This window comes from Macaca thibetana, chromosome 4, assembly GCF_024542745.1.
Source record: "Macaca thibetana thibetana isolate TM-01 chromosome 4, ASM2454274v1, whole genome shotgun sequence".
Classification (NCBI taxonomy): Eukaryota; Metazoa; Chordata; class Mammalia; order Primates; family Cercopithecidae; genus Macaca; species Macaca thibetana.
This window is the reverse complement of record NC_065581.1, coordinates 128,460,820-128,484,274: the sequence shown is the minus strand read 5'-3', so window position 1 is coordinate 128,484,274 and position 23,455 is coordinate 128,460,820. Positions and strand designations below refer to the sequence as shown.

Genomic DNA, 23,455 nt, shown 5'->3' with positions numbered 1-23,455 from the left:
ACACTGCCTCTTCAATAAAACTGTTTTCTTGCACCTCTGGCTTGCCCTTGAATTCTTTCCTGGGCAAAGTCAAGAACCCTCATGGGCTAAGCTCCACTTTGGGTCTTGCGTATCCTGCAGCAGCTCTATCTCAACAACCCAATACTTTAAAATATGTTCTTTTTGGGAAATTCATGTTTCCAACCTGAGAGCTGATTTTCAAAATAGGTTTTCAAACTATTTGGCTTTATAATGGTCTCCCTTTTTATTTTTTATTTTATTTTTTTGAAACAGAGTCTTGCTCCATCACTCAGGCTGGAGTGCATAGCTCACTGCAACCTCTGCTTCGCAGGTTCAAGCGATTCTCCTGCCTCAGCCTCCCAAGTAGCTGGGACTACAGGCGTGTGCCACCACACCCAACTAATTTTTGCATTTTTTAGTAGAAACAGGGGGTTTCACCATGTTGGCCAGGCTGGTCTTGAACTCCCGACCTCAGGTAATCTGCCCCCCCCCCCCCGCTTCGGCCTCCCAAAGTGCTGGGATTACAAGCATGAGCCACCACACCCAGCCTGTGGTCTCCCGTTATTTTGAGAGAGAGAGAGCTTAGTCCCTAGTAAAGTAATTCTCTAGTATATTAAGTATATGAAATGTTTCTATGCAAATGTGTTCCTTCCTACCCTACTGTGGTAAGCATGGCACAGAAGAGCCTGTAGAAGGTATCATCAGAAACAGCAGTCAATACTGTGCACCTCTTTGTACACAGATAAGGCAGAAGGGAGTTCATTCCAAGACGTGCAGTGAAATAATAGTACCTATTCAGAAAAGGATGGTTGGGGGCGGTGGGGGTGCTTCTTTTTGGAATGGATGAACACACAATGAAAATGAATGAATGCACACACAGTAGTGAGACAATGCAGGTTAATCCAGGGTTTATTTCACTAATCTACTGACAGCAGTCCTCCACTGAGGAGGGGTTAGGAAGCTTAAGATGAAGAAAACCTAAAAATCAAGCAGTTTTGAAAAAATGTTAAGTGTTTCCACTGTAAGTTTACAAAGTAAGGTGGCAAATTGAGCAAAAAGAAAAATCTCATTTTTAAAAATGAATCATGTTCACTATTATGCAGCCAGCATTATGAGCAATTAAGTGTTTCGAGTGGTTGAGAAAGCAAGAAAGGCATTTCGGGTTCCAGTTCTTATTCTTGAGCTTTCAAAAGCCTTGTGAAATCTGGCCATTGGGGACAAACGCATGGAAGACTTACCTGGCCTGAGAGATGCGCACGTTCCCTTCCTGAAGAAGCCCTACACTTCTGTAAACTGAGTTCAAACCAGTCAAGAATTCTCAACTTAAGCTGTATTACTGTGAATTCAAATTTCTCTAAGAGATTCTCGGAAGGAAAAACAACTCTATTTTCAGCCAATTAAAATTAGCAAGAAAACAAGTACATTTACAAAGGGTCATGCTCCAGAAGTTATTCTCATAAGAAAGTGGTTGGGAATTTGCCTTCCCTGTTCCCATGGAAACCCTGTTAAATAACACCTGAGCCCACAAAGGCCTACTGACCTCATCCTGTCTGAGGCATGAATACCAGCAGCCAGGCCACGTGCCTTACCTTGGGAGTAGCCTGCACCACTTCCAGAGACTGCCTTCTCTTTCTGCTTCCCTCATGAACACATTTCTTTAAATAACACTCCCTGTTACACGTCTTCTGTTGTCCTCCAGAAATCAGTCAAGTCACTGTACCTGACATCTACCGCCACCTGCTTTCCTGAAACTGCTCTGGCAAAGTTATCAGGGGTTTTCTGATCTCCAAGTCCAGTTATTTCTCTGAAACATTCAACTTCACTGACCTTCGGACAAGCCCTCTTTGCATTGCTTTTACAGTTAATCCTTTCTCTCTCTCCCTCTCTGAACTTTCTCTCATCTGTTGTGCCATCTTCCCATCTTCCCTTTCTCACTAGATGACGCCTTCCTCTGCCTTTTTTTTTTTTTTTTTTTTTTTTTTTTTTTTTGGTTGGTTGGTTGTTTTTGGAGATAAAGTCTGGCTGTTTCACCCAGGCTGGAGTGCAGTGGTGCGATCTCAGCTCACTGCAGCCTCTGCCTCCTGGGTTCAAGTGATTCTCGTGCCTAAGCCTCCCAAGTAACTGGGACCACAGGCGTGTGCCACCACACCTGGCTAATTTTTCTATTTTTAGTAAAGATGGGGTTTTGCCATGTTGGCCAGGAAGGTCTCAAACACCTGACCTCAGGTGATCTGCCTGCCTCAGCCTCCCAAAGTGCTGGGATTACATTACAGGCATGAGCCACCGTGCCCGGCCAACCATCTTTAAATGCCAGTGTTTCCTTGGTTCTATCATAGGCCCTCTCTTTATTCTACCCCTTTCTTATGCAGAGACTCATTTATTTCCATGATTTATTATAAAATGTCTGGCACATATTAAGTGCTCAATAAATGTTAGTTTTCATCATTATCCTTCAAAACCCAGTTCAAATGTCACCTCCTGTCCAATGTCTTAGCCAACCTCCTCCACACTTCCTTCTCCCCCAAAAGAATCCTCCATGATTTGTGTTCTCAAAGAACTTTACATAAACCTCTAGTATAACAATTAGCACCAGCCTAGGCAACATGGCAAAACCCCATCTCTACAAAAAAAAGAATTAAAAAATTAGCCAGCATGGTGGCACACACCTGTGATCCCAGCTACTCAGAAGGCTGAAGTGGGAGGATCGCCTGAGCCCAAGGAGGTTAAGGCTGCAGTGAGCTGTGATCGCACCACTGCACTCCAGCCTGGGTGACAGAGTGACTCAGTCTCAAATGTTTTAAAAAACAACAACCACCACCAATTAGCACAATATATGTAATACGTTCATAGGCTGGTCTCCTTTATCAGACTGTGAGCCCCTCCAGGAAAGGGATGACATCACTGAATTGTATTCTATAAACATCATTAAGTGTCATCTACAGGTCACACACTGATAAAGAAGACCTGGGGGATGTCAAGAACCACAAAATGTGATCTTTGTCATTAACTCACACTTAAGCAGAAAAAGCAGACATCAAAACCAATAACTAAAACACCACTTGGGGGAAAGTGTGACATTCATTCAATCAATCAATCTGCATCAAGTGCCAAGGACTCCATTAGGTACTAGAGGTGCAGGATTAACAAGACAGAAAAAGAGACATGGAACTATATTCTAACAATTCTTTAAAAAACCAGAAACTGTTCCTTGTTTGTCAGATATTTATAGCAAAAGGTTTTTCATTATTGTGTAAATTGGACTTGACTTTTTCAGTTGTTCCTTCTTACTCATATCACATATGATGCAAGATCTGTGGAGCAACAGGTTTTTTATAGCTCCCAAAGAATCAAGCATGATTTGAATACTGAATCCTTAAAGCAAATCAAAATTTATTTAACAACCTTCAGGGATCATTTCAAGAGGGAATAGATAGGGGCTGCTAACAGAAATATGCATTAAAAAAAAAATTCAGATCTTAAAGAGAGAATAAAAATAGAGGGATTAATAGTTCCAGGATTATTCGTACCTTAAAAGAAAAAGAATGCTAAGGTCAAGCTTATAAGCAACTATGCAATGTGCTGGATTCAGGAAGAAATTTACCTGGTGACCACATATTAGGTATAGATTATGGCTCAAAAGTTGGGTAATACTTTTTGCTGTGGCTAAATGGGACAATGACAAGTCTTGAAAAAGTAATCTCAGATTAAATATTAAGTTATCAGGCCGGGCGCGGTGGCTCAAGCCTGTAATCCCAGCACTTTGGGAGGCCGAGACGGGCGGATCACGAGGTCAGGAGATCGAGACCATCCTGGCTAACACGGTGAAACCCCGTCTCTACTAAAAAATACAGAAAACTAGCCGGGCGAGGTGGTGGGCGCCTGTAGTCCCAGCTACTCGGGAGGCTGAGGCAGGAGAATGGCGTAAACCCGGGAGACGGAGCTTGCAGTGAGCCGAGATCCGGCCACTGCACTCCAGCCCGGGCGACAGAGCGAAACTCCGTCTCAAAAAAAAAAAAAAAAAAAAAAAAGTTATCAGAAGCTTGTAACCTGGTCCAGGTCTCAAATTAAGCTTTCAGCATGTAGACCAGATAACTGAAAACTGAAAGCAGATGAGAGTCTCGAATTCTCCTATCATAGCCTTTTTCTTCTTCTATGCGCTCAGAAAACCTCCTCACATTAAATGTGGCATATCCTCTGGCACAGAACTCTCTTTAGGTAACATGCTCCTGATAATAAACCATGGAGAATAACCCAAAGAACGTACAGTGTGAAAACAGAAAAATCATGATTGCTTCATACATCCCACTCCTACAAACTTAGTCCAATGTATCTAATGATGTTTTTAGAAGAACATACAAGCCTATTATATAGTTGTGGCCTGGGAAAATTAAGGCATGGCAATATACAAATACCACAGTGCAATTTTGCTTGAAAATTCTCAAGCAATGTCACAACACGGTGGCAATAGCTTTTGTGTGTACAATGCGTTCCCTTCTGGGATCACTTGAAGATGAGATCTGGCCCTTCTTGGGCTACTTCAAATTAGAAGTTAACTTGCCTGCAAACAGGTAATGATAAGAAGATCCAATCCTGAATAATCAAGAGATTATCCATCAAGAAGAATGTTCATTATTTATTTAACATGATAAAAACCTACTTCTTTAATAAAACCTACACTAAGTGGAGAGTCCTAAGTTCTACGAAGCTTGGAAATTGTGAGGCTGTACTTTCTCATTATTTATTTATATTTCACCCAGCAGTGAAAATGTCTCTCCAGGTAAACCAAGGAGATACATCAATATCTTAATTTTAGTTCCAAGTATATACACGATTCGGCTAAAGTAGAAGAGTGTCACTTGTATGCTATTAAGGTTTTAGGGTTGTTTTTTGTTATTTATTTATTTATTTATTTGAGACAGGGCATTGCTATCACCCAGGCTAGAGTGCAGTGGTGCAATTACGGCTCACTGCAGCCTCTGCCTCTCTGGCTCAAAGTGATCCTCCCACCTCAGCCTCCTAAGTAGCTGGGACTACAGGTGTGTACCACCACAACCAGATAATTTTTGTATTGTTTGTAGAGATGAGGTCTCACCACATTGCCCATTCCGGTCCTGAACTCTTGTGCTCAAGCGATCCACCAGCTTCTGCCTCCCAAAGTGCTGGGATTATAGGCATGAGCCACTGTACCTGGCTGCTATTAAGGTTTAACCTTCTTAAAGATTTCACAAATAGGCACTAAATGAGCCACAGGTGAGGATGTTATAAATTTAACCATAATACTTCCGGAAGGTTACTTAAGCTCAAACCTCAAACACCAACAAATTCTTCAGCTTGGAGTTGTCTGCCTTTTGCATGCCCTCTGTTGCCTTAAACACAGCCAAGATCCAAAGGATTCTATCTAAACTTCTAAACTTCCCATAATTCCAGGTAAGGCATTCTCTAACCTTGTCATTAATGAACGCTGCTAATGTTTAAACATTAGCAGCTTTTAAATGCTCCTGCGATTTGCCTTTTTTTTTGAAACAGAGTCTCACTCTGTTGCCCAGGACTTATGTCATCCTCCCACCTCAGCCTCCTGAGTAGCTGGGACCACAGGGATGCACCACCACACCCGGCTAATTTTTTTTAAATTCTGTGTAAAGACACAGTCTCCCTATATTGTCCACTCTGGTCTTGAACTCCTGGGCTCAAGTGATCCCCCCACCTCCACCTCCCAAAGTGCTGGAATTACAGGCGTGAGCCACTGTACCCAGCCTGCCTTCTTAATTTGTATGTCTTCGCATCCTAGATTTCTTCAAAAGAATGTCAAAACATGAACTTTGTAAGCACACTATGTTCCTAAGCATGAATTTTTGTCACTTGTAACTTGATTCAACATAAATTAATCAAAATCAACACTGATGCGACAAATGTGCCCTTTTTTGAATATATGCTGAATGGATTGATAAGCACTAACACAATGGTCAAGTTAAATGGTAATCAAGTCAAAATTGTAAGTGACTGCAAAGATTTCTTAATGCTGACAGCCCTTACTTTCAGACTTTGGAAATACAAACAACGCAGATCTGCAAAATGACATTCCAATCATCACCGCAGGATCGGTCCTTGGGTAACCCACTCACATGTCATATTTAATGGCTAAATGAATTTTCTATACTACTGGTTTTATAAGGGAAAGAAAAGCCTGGAACTCTGTTAACAGTCTAGGTAGTATTTCTTTTCCAATTTTATTTCAGATTTACCAACTGCCAAGTGTACTTCAAGCACGTAAAATATTGGTAGCACTGAGTTGCTCGGCAAGAAAAGTCAAGCCAACTATTCTTATCATAACTCACGTGCAAGCTACGACCTTGTTCTCTTTCACTAGGTCAAGCCAAGCAACTTGTGCCCCAATCCTGCTTTGCAATAATATACACACACTAAGAGATATATCAGTTTTTAAAACCAGACTCCAGGCTCCTCTAGAGTATCTACAAATCTTTTTCTTACTCAAATTCTATGTATACAGTAAGCACTGGGTCACTATATATGGGAAACTGACCAGGAGGTGTTTTGTTGTTTAATTTTTTGAGACAGGGTCTCCATTTGCCCAGGCTAAAGTGCAGTGGTGCAATTGCAGCTCACTGCAGCCTGAAAAATTAAAATCCTACTGTCCAGATTTGAAACCTCAATTTTCCCTGGATCAACCAAAGCTAGTTTCCCAAGACCAATTTCCCAACAATCTAGGAGATATCATGGAAGAACTAACGCATATCAACTGTATGTATGTGACTCAAAAACAATCAGAAATGTTACATAAATGTTTAAAAAAGAAATGTTATATAAAGTACACATTCATTAATGTTACTTAGAACCTTCAGAGGTAGCCCAGATTTCTCCCTTAGTCATGTTTTATGTATATCATAATACAGATATGGTTCAGCATTGACAATGCATCTACTACATCCACCTTTATTATCAAAAGGAACCTGGTTTGTTTATTTGCTATTCTTATTCTGGTCCAGCCTTTCAAATGCTTGGCATGCAGGTTGACAATTTTCTGTCAGCCAAGAACCACACACTCTACACATCATCAACAAGCAAGCAACACAATTTTATTATGTAACACAGGTCAGAAAAATACTAAATTGAAATTATGTTGTTGGCATATTTTAATTATCTAAAACCTAGATTTTTTCACAAGTTGAAAAGACTAATACAAAGGACTTCAAATTCCACTACTAGGAAAATAACGTATTTTTTAAAAGGTTCTAAATCTCAGGTAATAACTCTATTTGTTTCCCTAACAGTCAGTATAAACAAGTTCTTCTTAATTAAAGAATCATAATACCCCTCTTGGAAGTAAATTTAATAATATTTTATCTGTGTTTATAAGAGATCTGACAGGTTTTTAATAAAATCTTGGAATTTACATACGTAATTTTCATTATGATACTGATTTCATTAAAAAAATTAAGTGGGAGTCTAATGCACAGTATGATATTGTATAAGATTTTTTTATTTTTGATGCATTTTCACATCTTTTATAGCAGTAATAAACACTGTTCTCAAGTGTACAGTTCAATGAAATGATCTACATTATGAAGTCCTTAAAATATTCCCTTGAATTTTTTACTTATTCATTACTTAGTTCATTATATAATCTTGCATGTTGTAGGCTCCCAACAATTATTTATTAAATTGCTGAATTCAAATAGTAGACTATAAAATCATAAAAGGCAGAAATTACACCTTTTTAACCTAATTTTATACAGACCTTAGAAAGAAATCTTACAGATTTTAAGTAGCCAAAAAATGTCTGCTGATGTGATGTCTGTAATTATGATATTAATAATTATTTCAATGTTTTCAAATAGAAAATGTATTTCTGTAAGACAGGAGAACATAAGTTATAAGTGAATAGATTCTGGAATCTGATAGACTTGGATTCAAAATTGGACTCTGCCCCCAGTAGCTATGTGACACTGAGACCGCTGTTAGTAACAGTTTCAGGGGCTCAGTTTCCCCAAACAAAAAAAACTGATCAACTGATGCTATCTGCCTCATAAAGTTGTATTAAAGATTAAATAGGCTGGGTGCAGTGGCTCACACCTGTAACACCAATGCCAGCACTTTGGGGGACAGATGCGGGAGGATCACTTGATCTCAGGAGTTTGAGACCAGCCTAGGTAACATGATGAGACCTTGTCTCTACAAAAAAATAAAAATAACGCTTGGTGCAGTGGCTCATGCCTGTAATTCCAGCACTTTGGGAGGCCAAGGCAGGCAGATCACTTGAGGCCAGGAGTTCAAGACCAGCCTGGCCAACATGGCAAAACCCTGTCTCTATTAAAAACACAAAACATTAGCTGGGCATGGTAACCTGGGAGGCAGAGGTTGCAGTGAGCCAAGATCACACCACCGCACTCCAGCCTGGGTACAGAGTGAGCCTGTCTTAAAAACAAATAAATAAAAGATAAAAAATAAAAATAAAAACATAAAAAATTAGCCTGGTGTGGTGGCACATGCTTGTAGTCCCAGCTACTCGGGAGGCTGAGGCAGGAGGATCATTTGAGTCTGGGAGATCAAGACTGCAGTGAGCCATGATCATGCCACTGAACTTTAGCCTGGGCAACAGAGTGAGACCCTGTCTCAAAAAAAAAAAAAAGATTAAATAAGATAACGCATATAGAGTGATAGAGTGATTAGCACATACGCCACAGTAAAGCATGCTCTTTGTGTATGGCTTGCTTTAATTTATAAGACCAAAGTGTCATATATTCAGCTTGTCAGCTTATGTAATCTTACAGCAGTTTGCTAGCCCTCTAAAATAAAATAAGGACCTTTTTCCTCCATAAAATAGGCTTATTTGGAGCAGTCTAAACTAATGAAGGTCCCATAGTAATAATTATATTATCCTAGCATAAGAATGAAGTTGGGTTTCCAGACACTGCAAGCATCCCACTAGCATATTCCTGACTTGGTTATTGCCACATGGCTTATATCTCTTCTCATATCCAAAACCTAGGGGACTGACATCCTATTGTCAATTTGTACACGTTCCCTACCTAAAATAACCATGACTGGGAATCCTGGTTAAAGCAAGGTATTCTGGGACCCTCTGAGGGCAAAAGGCTTCAGATGGCAGAGTAGCAGAGACAATAACAGGTCCTTGAAGTCAGGCTGAGTTCAGAGCACTTGGAGAGACAGGCATAGAGCCTGCCGAGAATGACCAACCTTCTGCAGGGAAGAGCTGTCAAAGACTTGGAAAAGGTCAAAAGGTACTGAGTATCCTTTCAGTGGAGGGCTGGGCTTACGGCAGCACTCCCTCTGGGAATTATCTGATTTTAAAGGGGTGTGTACCTTTGATTGTCCTCCTAGTGATTTGGCTATTTTACAGTGCTGTTGGGGTAAATATTACCTTGTGCAAAACTGATAGTAATGCAAATATTTTTTGTCCACAGCAATACAAATGAATATGGTTTGCTAGAGATACAATTGATTTCCACCCTTTAGAATAGATGACTCCAGCATTTATACTTATAGAATTGCCTTACATAATGTTAGCCAATTTTGCATCTATTAGCAAATTCATTTCACCATTCCTGATTTTGTATGTGTGTATATAATATTTGCTCTTCAAACTCTCCTTTCAACCAGTTTTAATATCTTTCTGGTTTTTCTCATTACATAATAAATTAATTCAATATTTGACATATGTTTATATTTGTAGAGAGTCATTATTTTGGATTGTTGTAAATTATAGTTTAGAACATTGTAACGTGGCGCTTCCCGTGAAGAATGTACTTTCACAGGAAGAGAAACTGATGAGACAGAAAGGAGCTTTTAGTTTTACCCAGAATTATTTATTTTTCTAAGAAAGAAAAAGAAGTAAAACAAGTATGTCAAAATGTTTAATTGCCATTAGCTATTACATTTAGGTAGTATGTAGATGCATAAGTGTCTGTTAAACTATTTTATATACTTTCTTTATGACTAAAATGTTTCATAAATTTTTTTAATGTTTTTTCTAAAAAGAATGAGTCTGGTAGAGAGGAATGGGGAATCTAGGTTGTTCCTCCTGACTGCTTCCCTTAGCTTCAGTTTTTCCCATGCTAACAGATACACGTTATAAACCTTTATACTCCTGAAGATGTATGCCTTCTTCTGCTTCTTAGTTCTTCAATACATCCTGATTCAGTAAGAGGCATATTATTATAGGCAATTAATAATAAATGCTTACAAAATTTAATTACTTAGAATATGCTATCACATTAAGGGAAAGTGCATCAGACTCCAGAGCCAGCACATCTCAGGGAAACAAGGAAAGAACAGTCCCCAGGCTGTGCTGTAAACCCAGCTCTCTGGATCATTCTAGAGAAAGGCTGGTTTTGGCCTATCACAGTCCATCTAACCATCATGCTCAGAAAACAACCCAAGACTTGCCTGAAGAAAGCCCAATTCACAGCTTAAGGCCAAGCAACTGGCAACCACTATTGAGTTGGCTCCCTTGTTGACATTGACCGAAAAAGGTAAGTCAGCTTTTTGATTAAGGTGTCACTAAAATCTGCTAGCAAGAGGGGATCAGAAGTTGTGTGACTACTATGACTCTTCCTCATAATAATAACTGCCATCATGGACCAAAATATTAGAACTGATCCTCTTAAACAGAACATGTACTTCAGAATGTTTTGAAATGTTTTTCACTGCAGGTGGAAACTGTAGTATAGCAAACAAAACATCTGTATTGTTTGGAAGTTGGAAGACTTCCTATCCAACCACTTGATTTAATCTGGCCGCTCTCATAGCCTTTCCAACTGTAAGATATAGTTAATTACACTGCCACGCCTACTTATTTTATAAGAAATAGGATCATCTTATTGAAGAGTAAGATAATCAAAGGAGGAGGAGTAGCATTGAACAACTGATTCACTGATACTATCATTCTGACCCAACTGCATAAAATCACTGGAACCTCAGAGTGATCAAATTATATATTGGGAAATATCTAGCTACAGGCCAAAGCAGTGGCCCCTGGACATCAGAAATAGCACTCCCGTCCTGGTTGCCCCGGTTTTAAGCTGACATTTGTCATAATGACCATATTACAAAACTTGAGTGTGACATTAAGAGGTATTTGACATGGCCGGGCACAGTGGCTCACACCAGTAATCCTAGCATTTTGGGAGGCAGAAGCAGATGAATTGCTTGAGCCCAGCAGTTCAAGACCAGCCTGGGCAACAAGGTGAAACCCTGTCTCTAGTCGGGGGGGGGGGCGGGGGGGAAGCTTTTGACATGTAATAGCTTTGGATGACTTTTTTAAAATAATAAATAGGAGTAATTAGGCCAGGCACAGTGGCTCATGCCTGTAATTCCAACACTTTGGGAGGCTAAGGTGGGAAATTCCCTTGAGTTCAGGAGTTAGAGGCTGCAGTGAGCTATGACTGGGACACTGCATTCCAGCCGGGGAGACAGACTGACACCCTGTCTCAAAAAAAAAAAAAAAAAAAAAAAAGAAGAAGAAGAAGAAGAGATAAGAAAAAACAACAGAAACAGAAGTAATCAACATTTTTAAAGGAGAGAGAATTCTCGGGCTTAGGCAAAGACTTGGTTTTATATGGCTTGGGGTCAGTGGACAGATAACCTGATGCTGATTGATACTGACTAGGGCAGCTCTCCTCCATGTTTCCAGTTCTTAAGAGTTCACGGGTATAGAAGAGGCTGCAAGTATTGGAAAGTACTGGTATAACTGGTCTCAACCATTTTTAGAGATTGCCTGTACAAAGGAATATAACTTACTTCCTGTATGAATCATATACCAAAGGCAATTGCTTTCCTCGTTGTTGATGAACTACTGTAACAGAAAAGGTCTGCTTATAGTGGAGTGTTTTCTGTTACCCTGTGCAACTTCTGTGGCATTTAAGTTACACAGATCTGATCTACTATGATTTCATTAAACAAGAGATACCCTTCATATTTAAAATTCTCTCTCCTGTCTCCCCTAAGAAAATTACCACAATGCAGCTTCAGTTATTTCTGTTTTCCTTTGGAAAACCAAAAACACTACAAAATAAAATTCATATAAAACATAAGTGATCAATTATTTACATTTTTTGAACAATTAGACAAGATTGTGAAAATCGGCTTTGTCTCGTATCCTTCCCTCTTTTCCACTAACCTGGCACATATTTCGATCAGTGTCTCTAGTCAATACCTCTGGCCAAAGAGAAAAACTAATACATTAAAACAACTAGGCTAGGCACAGTGGCCCACGCCTGTAATCTCAGCACTTTGGGAGGCTGAGGCAGCAGGATCGCTTAAGTTCAGGAGTTTGAGACCAGCCTGGGCAACATGGTAAAACCCCATCTCCACATAAAAATACAAAAATTGGCCAGGTTTGGCTGTGCTCAAAGCAAGAGGATCGCTTGAGTCCAGAAGGCGGAGGTTGCAGCTGGAGTTGAAATAATGCCAACGTACTCCAGCCTGGGTGACAAAGCAACATCGTCTTTTAAAAAAATAAATAAATAAATAAATAAAAACCCACAACTACAGAAACCAATATATTACAGTCACCAATGGATTTTTAATTTATCATTTTGCCTTGATTTCCTTTATTTCCCTTTTATGCCACTAATAAAATTTTCAAGATCTTTCTCATATCTAGCCAGTTTCCCCACCTACTTATATACGAATTACAGGAAAATGAGGCTGTCTTCAAGATATATTTTTCCCAAAGCTGTGGGTTCCCAGTTTTTTCTGATAACCACATAGCTGTGGGTTCCTGCAACACTGCCCACCCCCACCACATTTCCCACTCTCATCTTGCCCCAGGTGGAGTGGGGCGACTGCTGGCATGTTCTACAGCCACCGTGAGGGTCCCATGGGTGACGGAAAGGGGAGTGTGTGATACAAGGCCCTCAAATGGCCTCCTGGGAGGGGCCATCATTGCATAGCACACTGTCAGCCCTGGAGTCAGTAGCCAACAATGCATTTTCCTATGGTTCTCTACTTTCCTGGCTTGGGGTGGTGTTCGAAGGCATCATTTGGAGGAAGTACTTGGAAAGTAGTCACGATTGGTACCTCATGCTGAAGAGCCTTGCACATTTACTGGATTTTGTGTTTGTCCATCTCCTACCGCTTCACAAAGTAAGTATGAACCAATTTTATCCTGCAAACCAGAAACAGGAACTGAATGGGCCTCTAACCAGACCTCTGATACAGGAAGTAGGGCACAGTTCTTATAGCCACCAGAGGGGAACTGCCCTATAAACAGAGAACTCCCAAAAGGCTGGCTCCAGCCAAGGCCACTGGTGAGACAAGCCTGTGTTATGCACTTATATAATACACAGGCTTCACCTAGAGATGGAACCAGCTTGAACTACCAACTGATAATGTCTCAAGTAGACAAAAGGTGACCAAATTAAGGAAAGAAACCAGGATCCCGGGAGCCTAGGAAGCAGAGCTGGTCATGACAACATGCAGTTGATGATGTGGGGTAAGAAATTGGTACTCTAAAAACTAATCTATTTTTGTGCTCTGGAGTTTTCTTTTTGATTTTGCTTTTTTCCGTCCGATTTTCTAGTTAAGCTCTTTTTAAAAAATTATAGTTTTGCCTTAATTGACCCATTATCCAAAAAAGCAAGAAGCAGCACAGTGCTGTCGGTTTGTATGAGGTGGGTGGCAGCTGCCGCAATGGTGTGCCAGGGAACGTGAACAGCTCAGAGAAAAATCATGTGTTGGGCACCACTGGGATTTTTTTTTAAATCCTTTCCTAACCAGAGTTTTGCCTTACGAGTTTCTCCACATTTGCTCTTTTGATAATTTTACTAAGGTTCGTTTCTCATGTGAAGCAGTGGCTGAAAGGTGGGAAGGGGCTGCAGGGTGGTTCCAATCAGAGGCTCTTAAACACTACTCTATTGACTGGTGTGATAAAGTTTTCACTCATCCATGGAGAAATGGGAAAAATAAATAAAAAGTCATGAGTTTTTCCATACGTTTTCTGTAGGCAAAGATCTGCCCTTCATTCCAAAGTTATGTGCCCCCTAATTTTTTTTAACATAAAACTTTCCTTTTTAAGAAATCATGGCAATAGGTGGCTGATTGTTGATTTTCTTCTCTCTCTCTCTGTCTCTCTCTTTCTCTCTCTCTCTCTCTCTCTCTCTCTCTCTCTCTCTCTCTGTCTCTCTCTCTCTCTCTGTCTCTCTCTCTCTCTCTGTCTCTCTCTCTCTCTCTGTCTCTTTCTCTCTCTCTCTGTCTCTCTCTCTCTGTCTGTCTCTTTCTCTCTCTCTCTGTCTCTCTCTCTCTCTCTTTCTCTCTCTCTCAATTTTCCTCACTTTCTCTCTCCACTTATAACAACACTCTTATGTAGAAAAATTTAAACGTTGGCAAACACATGTCAGTCCTCCAAATTTTTTAACTGGTTCATGGGAACCACTATTTAGGACATACAGACTTTACCTTCTACTTCAAAATATATGAGATAATATACTTGGAAAGCATATTGAAAGTAGAAATGCAGAAGTGGGCTGGAAAATTTTCAAGAACTTCTCCATCTGGGATAGATGGGATACAAGGTTATGTTCTGTTTTGTTTTATTGTTTTACCAAATAAGATTAGAAGTCCTAAGGAGCTTTGCTGGAAGCAAGTTGAAGCCAAAGCCTGGCAAGGTCAGATGCCGCTCCAGCGAGATGGCATATTAACACATGAGCGACTTTTGTCACAAGCTCAAGTAAAGTGGGAACATACCATGGATGAGAATAGAAAAGCTAAGTTCTCACAATTTCAACTAGCATGTGCTTCCTTCCTGTTACCTATGATTGCTACAGGGTGAAAAGCTGAGTAAGAGATTGCAATCTGCAGTGAGCCAAGGCCCGGGCGGATGTGAAGGCTGGTGGCAAGGAAATGGGAAGCGGGCAGCCAAGCTAACCCTGTGTCCACTGAGGGAGTGAGGTGGCCTTGAGCACAGCAGTATCCCTGGGTCTTACATCAGCAGGAAATAGAAGGGGAAGAAGCCTAAAGGAAGTGAAAGTGTTGCTGGATCTCCTGCTGGCATTGCCTCCTCTTTCACACAGCATCCTGGTTCTCCCTGCAGCCACCTGATCTTCCCTTTGTCCCCTACCTCACCACAGTCCCACCCCTTTCACCACTCCAAGTTGATGCTTCTCCTACATCTGGCCAAGATGCTACTCAGAGCTAGATGAAAGCAAAAGTAATTGCTCTAATACAGGTTTTAGGTTTCAGAAACAGAATTTTCCCGAATGTTTAAAATGGTGAATGGTTCCATACACTGTGTTAACCAGGCTTCTTATAAGCTAGTCCCAGAATCTGCCCACCATGTGCAATAATGTTTCTACAAAAAGTGTGCTCCAAGCAAGAACCTTCAACCATTTAATCTGAATGAATGAATATAACCTCTTCAAGGTTCAGTGTTTTCATAAGCAAAATGAAAGAACAACAGACTTGATGTCTTTTGAAAAAAATTTAGGCCTGGGTGCAGTGGCTCATGCCTGTAATCCCAGCACTTTGGGAGGCCAAAGCAGGCAGATCACTCCTGAGGTCAGGAGTTAGAGACCAGTCTGACCAACAACGTGAAACTCCATCTCTACTAATAATACAAAAAAATTAGCTGGATATGGTGGCACACGATTGTAATCCCAGCTACTCAGGAGGCTGAGGCAGGAGAATCACTTGAACCCAGGAAGCAGATGTTGCAGTGAGCCAAGATCGAGCCACTGCACTCCAGCCCGGGCGACAAGAGCAAAACTCCATCTCAAAAAAAAAAAAAAAAAAAAAGGATTTGGAAAGCTTCCCAGTTGGGATCTGTCCACCTACCCAGGGCAACACGATGGTATTGACATCTCTTAGCTTTTACAGAATTTTCTGTCTACAATGCAGAGGGCGAAGAAGGGGTATTGTCAGCTTGGCTTTGCTGTCTCTGAGTGACAGTCTGTTGTATACGTAAATAAGATGAATTTTCATAAAAGCATTAATAAAGCATTAGTTTCACCTCAGAAAGAAAATGAAAAAGCAAACTAAAGAGTAGTCAAAGAAGAAATTAAAATATAGGTAAATAGTAATCAGATCAAGAAAAATCAGTGCAAAGGTTTAACTTGTAATCTATTCTTTTTAAAGATACCAGTACACAAAGATTGGAAAAGTTTATTAAAAATGTTACCAAACTTTAAGTTCTTCTTGTTTTTTTTTTTTTTTTTTTTTTTTTTTTTTTTTGAAACAGGGTCTCATTCTTTCACCCAGGCTGGACTGCAGTAGCATGATCTCAGCTCACCGCAGCCTCAGCCTCCCAAGCTCAAGGGATCCTCCCACCTCAGCCTCCCGAGTAGCTGGGACTAAGTTCTTATTCACTCCCTTAGGTTGAGCTATTCGAACATCACTGTTTCCCATGCAAACGTTGAGACCTTCATTAAGCTCTCCTTGCTTACCCTGCCATTTCACTTCAGGTGTCACCTCCTTTAAGAAGCTACCCCTTGCCAGGTGTGGCGGCTCACACCTTTAATCCCAGCTCTTAGGGAGGCAGAGGCAGGAGGATAGCTTGAACCCAGGAAATTGAGACCTGCCTGGGCAGTATAGTGAGATCCCATTCTCCACAAAAAGAAAAAAAGCAAACAAAAACACGCATAAGAAGCTACCCTTGAGCCCACTGCAGCCTCAATCTGATTTTTGAAGCTGTTTCCTGGGAGCCCAGGGCATCCTGGCACAGAGGCACTGCTATGGCAAAGGCATTGGTCTGCCCTCCCCACCAACTCTGAGCTCTTCAGGGGCAGGAATATGATATATACAAGCAGTTCATTTAATCTCCATGAGCTGAAATGACTCATTTGTCTTAATAATGTTGTCATTTTAAAGTACAGAATTTGAGAGCTGGACAGAATCTCAAATACCAATTATTCCAACACTCCACTCTTTTCTGAGGCTTTAAATGACTTGCTCCAAGTTAGAAAACAATCAGGACCCAAAGCCAAACCTTGAAAATGCTGTTCTAATACTTTGTGCCTGCATCCCATGCTGCCTTGCCTTTGTAAATTCACAGGATTAAATAAGGGGATCCTAAAAGCTGTGTTCAATTCCCCCTTCACTTCTATGCCTGGTCAATTTTACAAGCAAAGAAACACCACTGGAGGCAATGAAGGGCCATTCTCACAGTTACATGGTTCACAGCAGAGCTGGGATGAAAACTCAGATCTAATATGAGGGACCATGTTCTTCCCACTATCTCATAAAAACTCAACTTTCAAGTACAGGTCATGGGTGTAGAGCAAAGGTCAGCATGGCACAGGGGCCAAATCCTGCGGGCCATCTCTTTTTGAGTATGGCTTACAAGCTAAGAATGGTTTTTACATTTTAAAATGGTTATAAAACAAGAAATCATACTTTATGAAGTATATGAAGTTCAAATTTCAGTGTCCATGAATAAAGTGTGGTTGGAACACAGTCACGATCTTTTGTTTAGGTCCTGTTTATGGCTGCTCTTGAGTAACAGGGCAGAGCTGAGAAGTTGTGAAAGAGACCTCAAGAAATAAAACCGCACACCTAAAACCATCTGATCTTCAACAAAGTCGACAAAAATAAGGAATGGAGAAAGGACTCCCTATTCAATAAACGGTGCTTGCTAGCCATATGCAGAATAAAATTGGACCTCTATCTATCACCATATACAAAAATTCATTCAAGATGGATTAAGGTTTAAATGTGAGACCTCAAACCATAAGAATCCTAGAAGAAAGCCTAGGAAATACCATTCCGCATTGGCCTTGGGAAAGAATTTATGACTAAGTCCTCAAAAGCAATCGCAACAAAAACAAAAATGACAAATGGGACCTAATTAAACTAAAGAGCTTTTGCACAACAAGAGACACTATTAAGAGAGTAAACAGACAACCCTCAGAGTGGGAGAAAATATTCACAAACTATGCATTTAAGGTCTACAAATCAACAAGCAAAAAAACAAATAACCCCATTAAAAAATAGGCGAAAGATATGAACAGACACTTCTCAGAAGAAGACATACAAGCAGCCAACAAACATATGAAAAAATGTTCATCATCACTAATCATCAGAGAAATGCAAATCAAAACCACAATGAGATAACATCTCACACCAGTCAGAATGGCTTTTGTTAAAAAGTCAAAAAATAACAGATGTTGGTGAGGCTGCAGAGAAAAGGGAACACTTATACACTGTTGGTGAGAATGTAAATTAGTCCTGCCACCGTGGAAAGTACTTTGGAGATTTCTCAAAGAAATAAGAGCTGAACTACCGTTCGACCCAGCAATCCCATTACTAGGTATATACCCAAAGGAAAATAAATTGTTCTACCAAAAAGACACCAAAACCAGATATTGCATGTTCTCACTTAAGTGGGAGCTAAACACTGGGTACAAGTAAACTTAAAGATGGGAGGCTGGGCGCAGTGGCTCACGCCTGTAATCCCAGCACTCTGTGAGGCTGAGGCGGGCAGATCATGAGGTCAGGAGTTCAAGACCAGCCTGGCCAACATGGTGAAACCCTGTCTCTACTAAAAATACAAAAATTAGCCAGTCATGGTGGCATGCGGCTGTAGTCCCAGCTACTCGGGAGGTTGAAGCAGGAGAATCGCTTGAACCTGGGAGGCGGAGGTTATGGTGAGCCAAGATCATGCCACTGCATTCCAGCCTGGGCAACAGAGCAAGACACTATCTCCAAAAAAAAAAAAAAAAAAAAAGCTTAAAGATGGGACCAACAGACAGTGGGGACTACTAGAAGGTGAAAAGAGAGGGGGCTGAAAAACTACCCACTGGGTACAATGAAATTTTTTTTTCATTCATACCCCAAACCTCAGCATCACATAATGTATCTCTGTAACAAACCTGCACAAATACCCTCTGATTCTGAAGTAAAAGTTTTTTTAAAACTGCAGTCTAAAATATTTAGTATCTGGACATCTCCAGAAGTTTGTCAACCCCTAGTGAGGAAGAATAAGCCCTCTTAGAAGTCAGAAGAAAATAAGTTCTACTACCATCAAACTCCACAGCCCTTAGTTTAGAAAAACAAAGGGAGGCTGGGTGAAGGGCTCACGCCTGTAATCCCAACGCGCTGGGAGGCCAAGGCAGGAGCACTGCTTGAGGCCAGAAGTTTGAGACCAGTCTGGGCAACACAGAAAGACCCTGTCTCTACAAAAAAATAATAATAAAATAAAATAAAATTAGCCCAGTGTGGTGGCTCATGCCTGTAGTCCCAGTTACTCAGGAGGCTGAGGCAGGAGGATCACTAGAGCCCAGGAGTTCGAGCCTGCAGTGAACCATGATCATGCCACTGCACTCCAGGCTGGGCAACAGAGTGAGACCCTGTCTCTAAAACAAATAAAATAAAATAAAAACAAAGGGTTTAGATGAAACTGATGCACTACCTTCATTCTGTCACATTTTCATGCTTTCATGCTGAATGAGAGGGCACTCATCCTGGGAGTTCATGCCACCCAGATGGGCAGGGGTTAAACTGAGACCTGTCTAGGTTGAAAGAAGCAGTAGGAAGGCACAGGAACAAGAGGCTTCCAAGAGCATGCCCTCCCCTCTATTCCATATGCACCGAAATGCCTGGTAAGATCTTTGCCAGCTCACTCACGTGATTCCAAGATAGGGAGCTTCCCTTGATTCTGAGAGTAACTCAGCTCACCTAAATGGAGGAAGCAAGGGCCAAGCACGACTTTTTTTTTTCTTTTTTTTTTTTTTTGAGACAGAGTCTCATTCTGTCACCCAGTTTGGAGTGCAGTGGTACAATCTCGGCTCACTGCAACCTCTGCCTCCCAGGTTCAAGTGATTCTCCTGCCTCAGCCTCCTGAGTAGCTAGGACTACAGGTGTGCACCACCATGCCTGGCTAATTTTTGTCATTCTAGTAGAGACAGGGTTTCACCATGTTGGCCAGGAAGCTGGCCTCGAACTCCTGACCTCAGGTGATCCACCCGTCTTGGCCTCCCAAAGTGCTGGGATTACAGGCGTGAGCCACCACACCTGGCCCAAGCACAACCTTTTAGGGTCAGCCACCTGAAGTGGAATCCTACATTGGCCACTTACTCCCTATGAATCCTAGGGCCAGTTAGGGATCCCTGGGTTTTCTCACCTAAGAAGGTAAGTACTTCCTTCACAGGCTTGTTTGGAGGATTCAATGAAACACACTCAAACTTCAGCTCCCTTCTAATCATTCTCTCTCTCCCTTTCCCAGAGACAGTATTTGGAGAGTAACAGAAACCAAGCCTTGTTAGGAAAGTTTCTTTCAAATTAGCTTAGAGTTAAAAAAAAATTTTTTTCTAGAGCCCTAGACAAAAACCCCCAATCAGTGCAATAAAAATAGGCTCAAGTGTTCAGTTGGGTATTTTCCTCTCATATCTTTTAGTTCTTTGAAGCTTCTTCCAAATTATAATCCAAAAATAAGAGCGCTATAATTTTTAGAAAAGTTACGTTGATGTAACTTTTATAGCAAGCTACCCAAAGAATCAAGCTATAATACATTATAGCCATGCTCAGTTATGAAGACCAAAACTATTTTAAAAATACCAGAACCAGAAAGTCCTAGTTTATTTAGTCTGGCTTCCTTAACATGAAGTTCTTGTTGTTCTTAAAATACTCAGCTTCGGCTGAATTCCAAAACTGACATAAGCCTACTTCAGGTGTTTGGAAGATACTGAAGAGAATCAGAATTGAAAACAAGATTGGAAAATAAAGCCTTTTATGTGATCACAAATGCAAGAAGTGTACTGTTTTGAAACCATTAAATCAAGTTTTTACCCACAAATGTAAACTTAAATATGTATATATTCTCAACACTGGACGTACAGGAGGCTAAAGATTAATTTCGATAGCATGGTATTGTTCCTAACATTTGCAAACAGCTAATTGCTTCAGTTACTAGAACTGCCTTAACGTTTTCTGAAATCTGAGATAGGTTGAAAAGATACATTTCTTTCATGGATTATGCTAGCAATCACTTTAATGGCCAAACTAATCTTATTACTAGGATAGCATATAGGTGTTTTAGACAATGTTAAATTATAAACTTTCTAGCCCATCATGGTTTATGGGGTAACAAAAAACAGGCCCTGGTTCTTTCACCAAAATCCTTACAAAGATAACACACAAGTTCAGTGTAAGTTGTGATGTTATTGCCTTTGGAAGCACTGTAATTACTTCAAAGTCTGGGTTGGTGAGAGGAAATTCAAGCTACTAAAACTTATTGAGGGTAAGGTGTGTTGCGAAGCTCATGATACGGCGTGCAAATTACTATAGTTACACTCTGCGTGCATGGTATGTCATCGTTCCTGTACTCTCAAAACTACACGGAGAAAAGGAGAACCTCATCTAAAACGGTCACAGGTATATGCAGAAGGAAAATAGGGACCAAACCTCACAGAAGCGAAACCGAGACACTGAACGGAGAAGGACTGACTGGGGCAAATATCTCTCACTGCTAGAGAACAGTTCAAGTCGATCGCAGGGACCCAGGGCTCCAGCGTTGGGCGGTGGGTGGATCCATGGGTCTCTCGCACAAATACAGACTCTTTCACAAACACACACGCTCTCCCCGGAGCAGCAAGCGACAAGAGCAGTCACGCAGCAGCGCTCGCTGCCCCCAAAGTGGGGCAAGAAGTAAATGCTTCCCGCCCAGAAAAATGAAATGCCCCGAAGACGGCCAGATTAAACGTGGGTCCCGACCGCGCGGGATGGCAAAGGGGTCACACACGCACCTGCATTGTAAAAGCGGTCCAGGACGGTGGTTTCACCAAAGTCGAGTTTCCCAAAATGCAGGGTTTCCAGGGTGGCGCCCACCGTCTCGCACGCCTCCCGCAAGCTCTGCAGGGCCTCGCTCTCGGCCACCACCAGTTGCCCCTGGCTCGCTTCGTTGATCACATATGCCACCGTGGTCCGTCGGCTGCCCCCGCCAACAGAGCTGCCCCGGCCTCGGGTGGCACTGCTCGCGGAGGTGGCCGCGGGACACCCGATGCCTGGGGCGGCGGCGCTCTCCACGTTCCAGAAGCTGCCCGGCGGCGGCGGTGGCAGCTGGTGCTCCTCGCTCTCGCCCACCGCCGCCGCTCCTCCCCTCCTGCAGATGCCGCCCTCGGGGATGGTGCAGAAGCCCGAGGGGGCGAAGGGTGGCACGGAGAAAGTGATGCCCTCGCCCGCCTCCGTGCTCATCTCTCCGGGCCGGGCAGCAACGGCGGCGGCGTCCCCCGCCCAGCCGCACCGCCTGGCCAGCCACAGCTCGGGGCTGCTCCGCGCCCGCCGGGCTAAGCAGCTGCCATCGCGCGCCGCGCCCTCGCCGCCTCGCCGCCGCCTCCTCTCCGGCGCCCTCTCCCCCGAGGGCACGCCGCTGCCCGGCGGCGGCTCGCTCCTCCTCGGCGCCTCCGTGGCCGCGCCGCTCGCCCTCTGCAGGGTTTAGAGTACAAGGGGTGGGGAAGCCGGGTGAGCGGGAAGGGACGGAGCTTCCTTTTCTTGGCCGGCTGACAAGTCGGCTCACAAACCTGCGCTGCGGTGCAGCTCAAGGGCGCCGCGCTCGGGGTGCAGCCCGCGCTTGCCACCCGCCGCGCCGCACAGCGCAGCTCCTTCCGTCCCGGCCGCTCTGGGAGGAGCCAGGAAGGGCGCCCCCTGGGTGCGGAGCTACCTGGCGCGCACCTTACGAGCGGGCGGGCTCCCCGGGCGACGTCCCGGAACAGCAGCAGCGGCAGCCGAAAGCACCCTCCTCCCTCCTTGGCGGCAGCTCCCCTTCATCGGCTGGATTTCCTCCTACTCGCCCGACCTCGTTTCTCTTCCGATCGCCTCCGTCGCGTCGTCCCCGCGCCAGCCTCGTCGCTCCTAGCAGTCGCTCTCACTCTCCGCCACCAGCTTCTGGCCACCCACTCGTCGCGGCACCCGGGATCAGGGCCCGCCCCCAGGTAGGGCGCTGCTAGGAAGCTCGAGACCGGACGAAACCGACCGCGCTGCGGCCCTCGGATCCCAGCCCTTCTCTGAGTGCCGCCCGTGGCATGGGGTCCCGGTCCTCACCCACCCGGCCCCCAACTAAGAAGACCTGGAGCGCAAGCGATTATAGGGTGGCGCAAAAAGTCTCTCCAGCCAATACTCGGTCCTCGGAGTCCGCCCCTGAAGCATTTCCAGTGTTCCCCGCGACGAGGGCGCCCCCCTCCGGGCCTTGGCGGCCTCGCGGACTGGGACCGTGCGAGGCGCTGGCAGGACAGGCTCCGGGAGACGGACGTTGCGCGAGACAGGAGGTTGCACATAGCGCCCTGGACCCAGGGCCTACACCGGAGGGTGCTTCATTAGTGACTGTGGCACTCCAGAAGTGGCAGGCCAAATTTATCAGGTTCTCCCATGTACCTTTCCTTTTAAAATTTCCAGTGGCTCATTCCGTTATCAGTAATGAGTAATTGATTAGTGCCAACTGCCGAAGGACTTAGCATTCTCATTTAGTATCTTAATTCCCCCACAAGCGCCA

The 23,455-nt window shown here is 43.0% G+C and overlaps 1 protein-coding gene and 1 long non-coding RNA gene across 5 annotated transcripts in view; one reads left to right on the top strand and one right to left on the bottom strand.

The window, feature by feature from the left end:
* Positions 1-23,038, bottom strand: part of MAP3K5 (mitogen-activated protein kinase kinase kinase 5) — a 245,182-nt gene extending 222,144 nt beyond the window's left edge. Inside the window, exon 1 of one of the 4 annotated variants that reach the window (XM_050787912.1) lies at positions 22,639-23,038. Coding sequence is in view for 3 of the 4 variants with exons in the window: in XM_050787910.1 (XP_050643867.1) it covers positions 21,714-22,161 (448 nt within the window). In the remaining variant the exon portion in view is untranslated. Of the gene's footprint in view, positions 1-21,713; positions 22,617-22,638 lie in introns of those variants that run through there. The other 3 variants (XM_050787910.1, XM_050787911.1, XM_050787913.1) reach the window with 3 other exon arrangements.
* Positions 13,236-15,398, top strand: LOC126952867 (uncharacterized). The gene is made up of 2 exons (XR_007725054.1): positions 13,236-13,474; positions 14,805-15,398. It is a non-coding gene; the product is annotated as an uncharacterized LOC126952867 (long non-coding RNA).
* Positions 23,039-23,455: the final 417 nt, after the last annotated feature.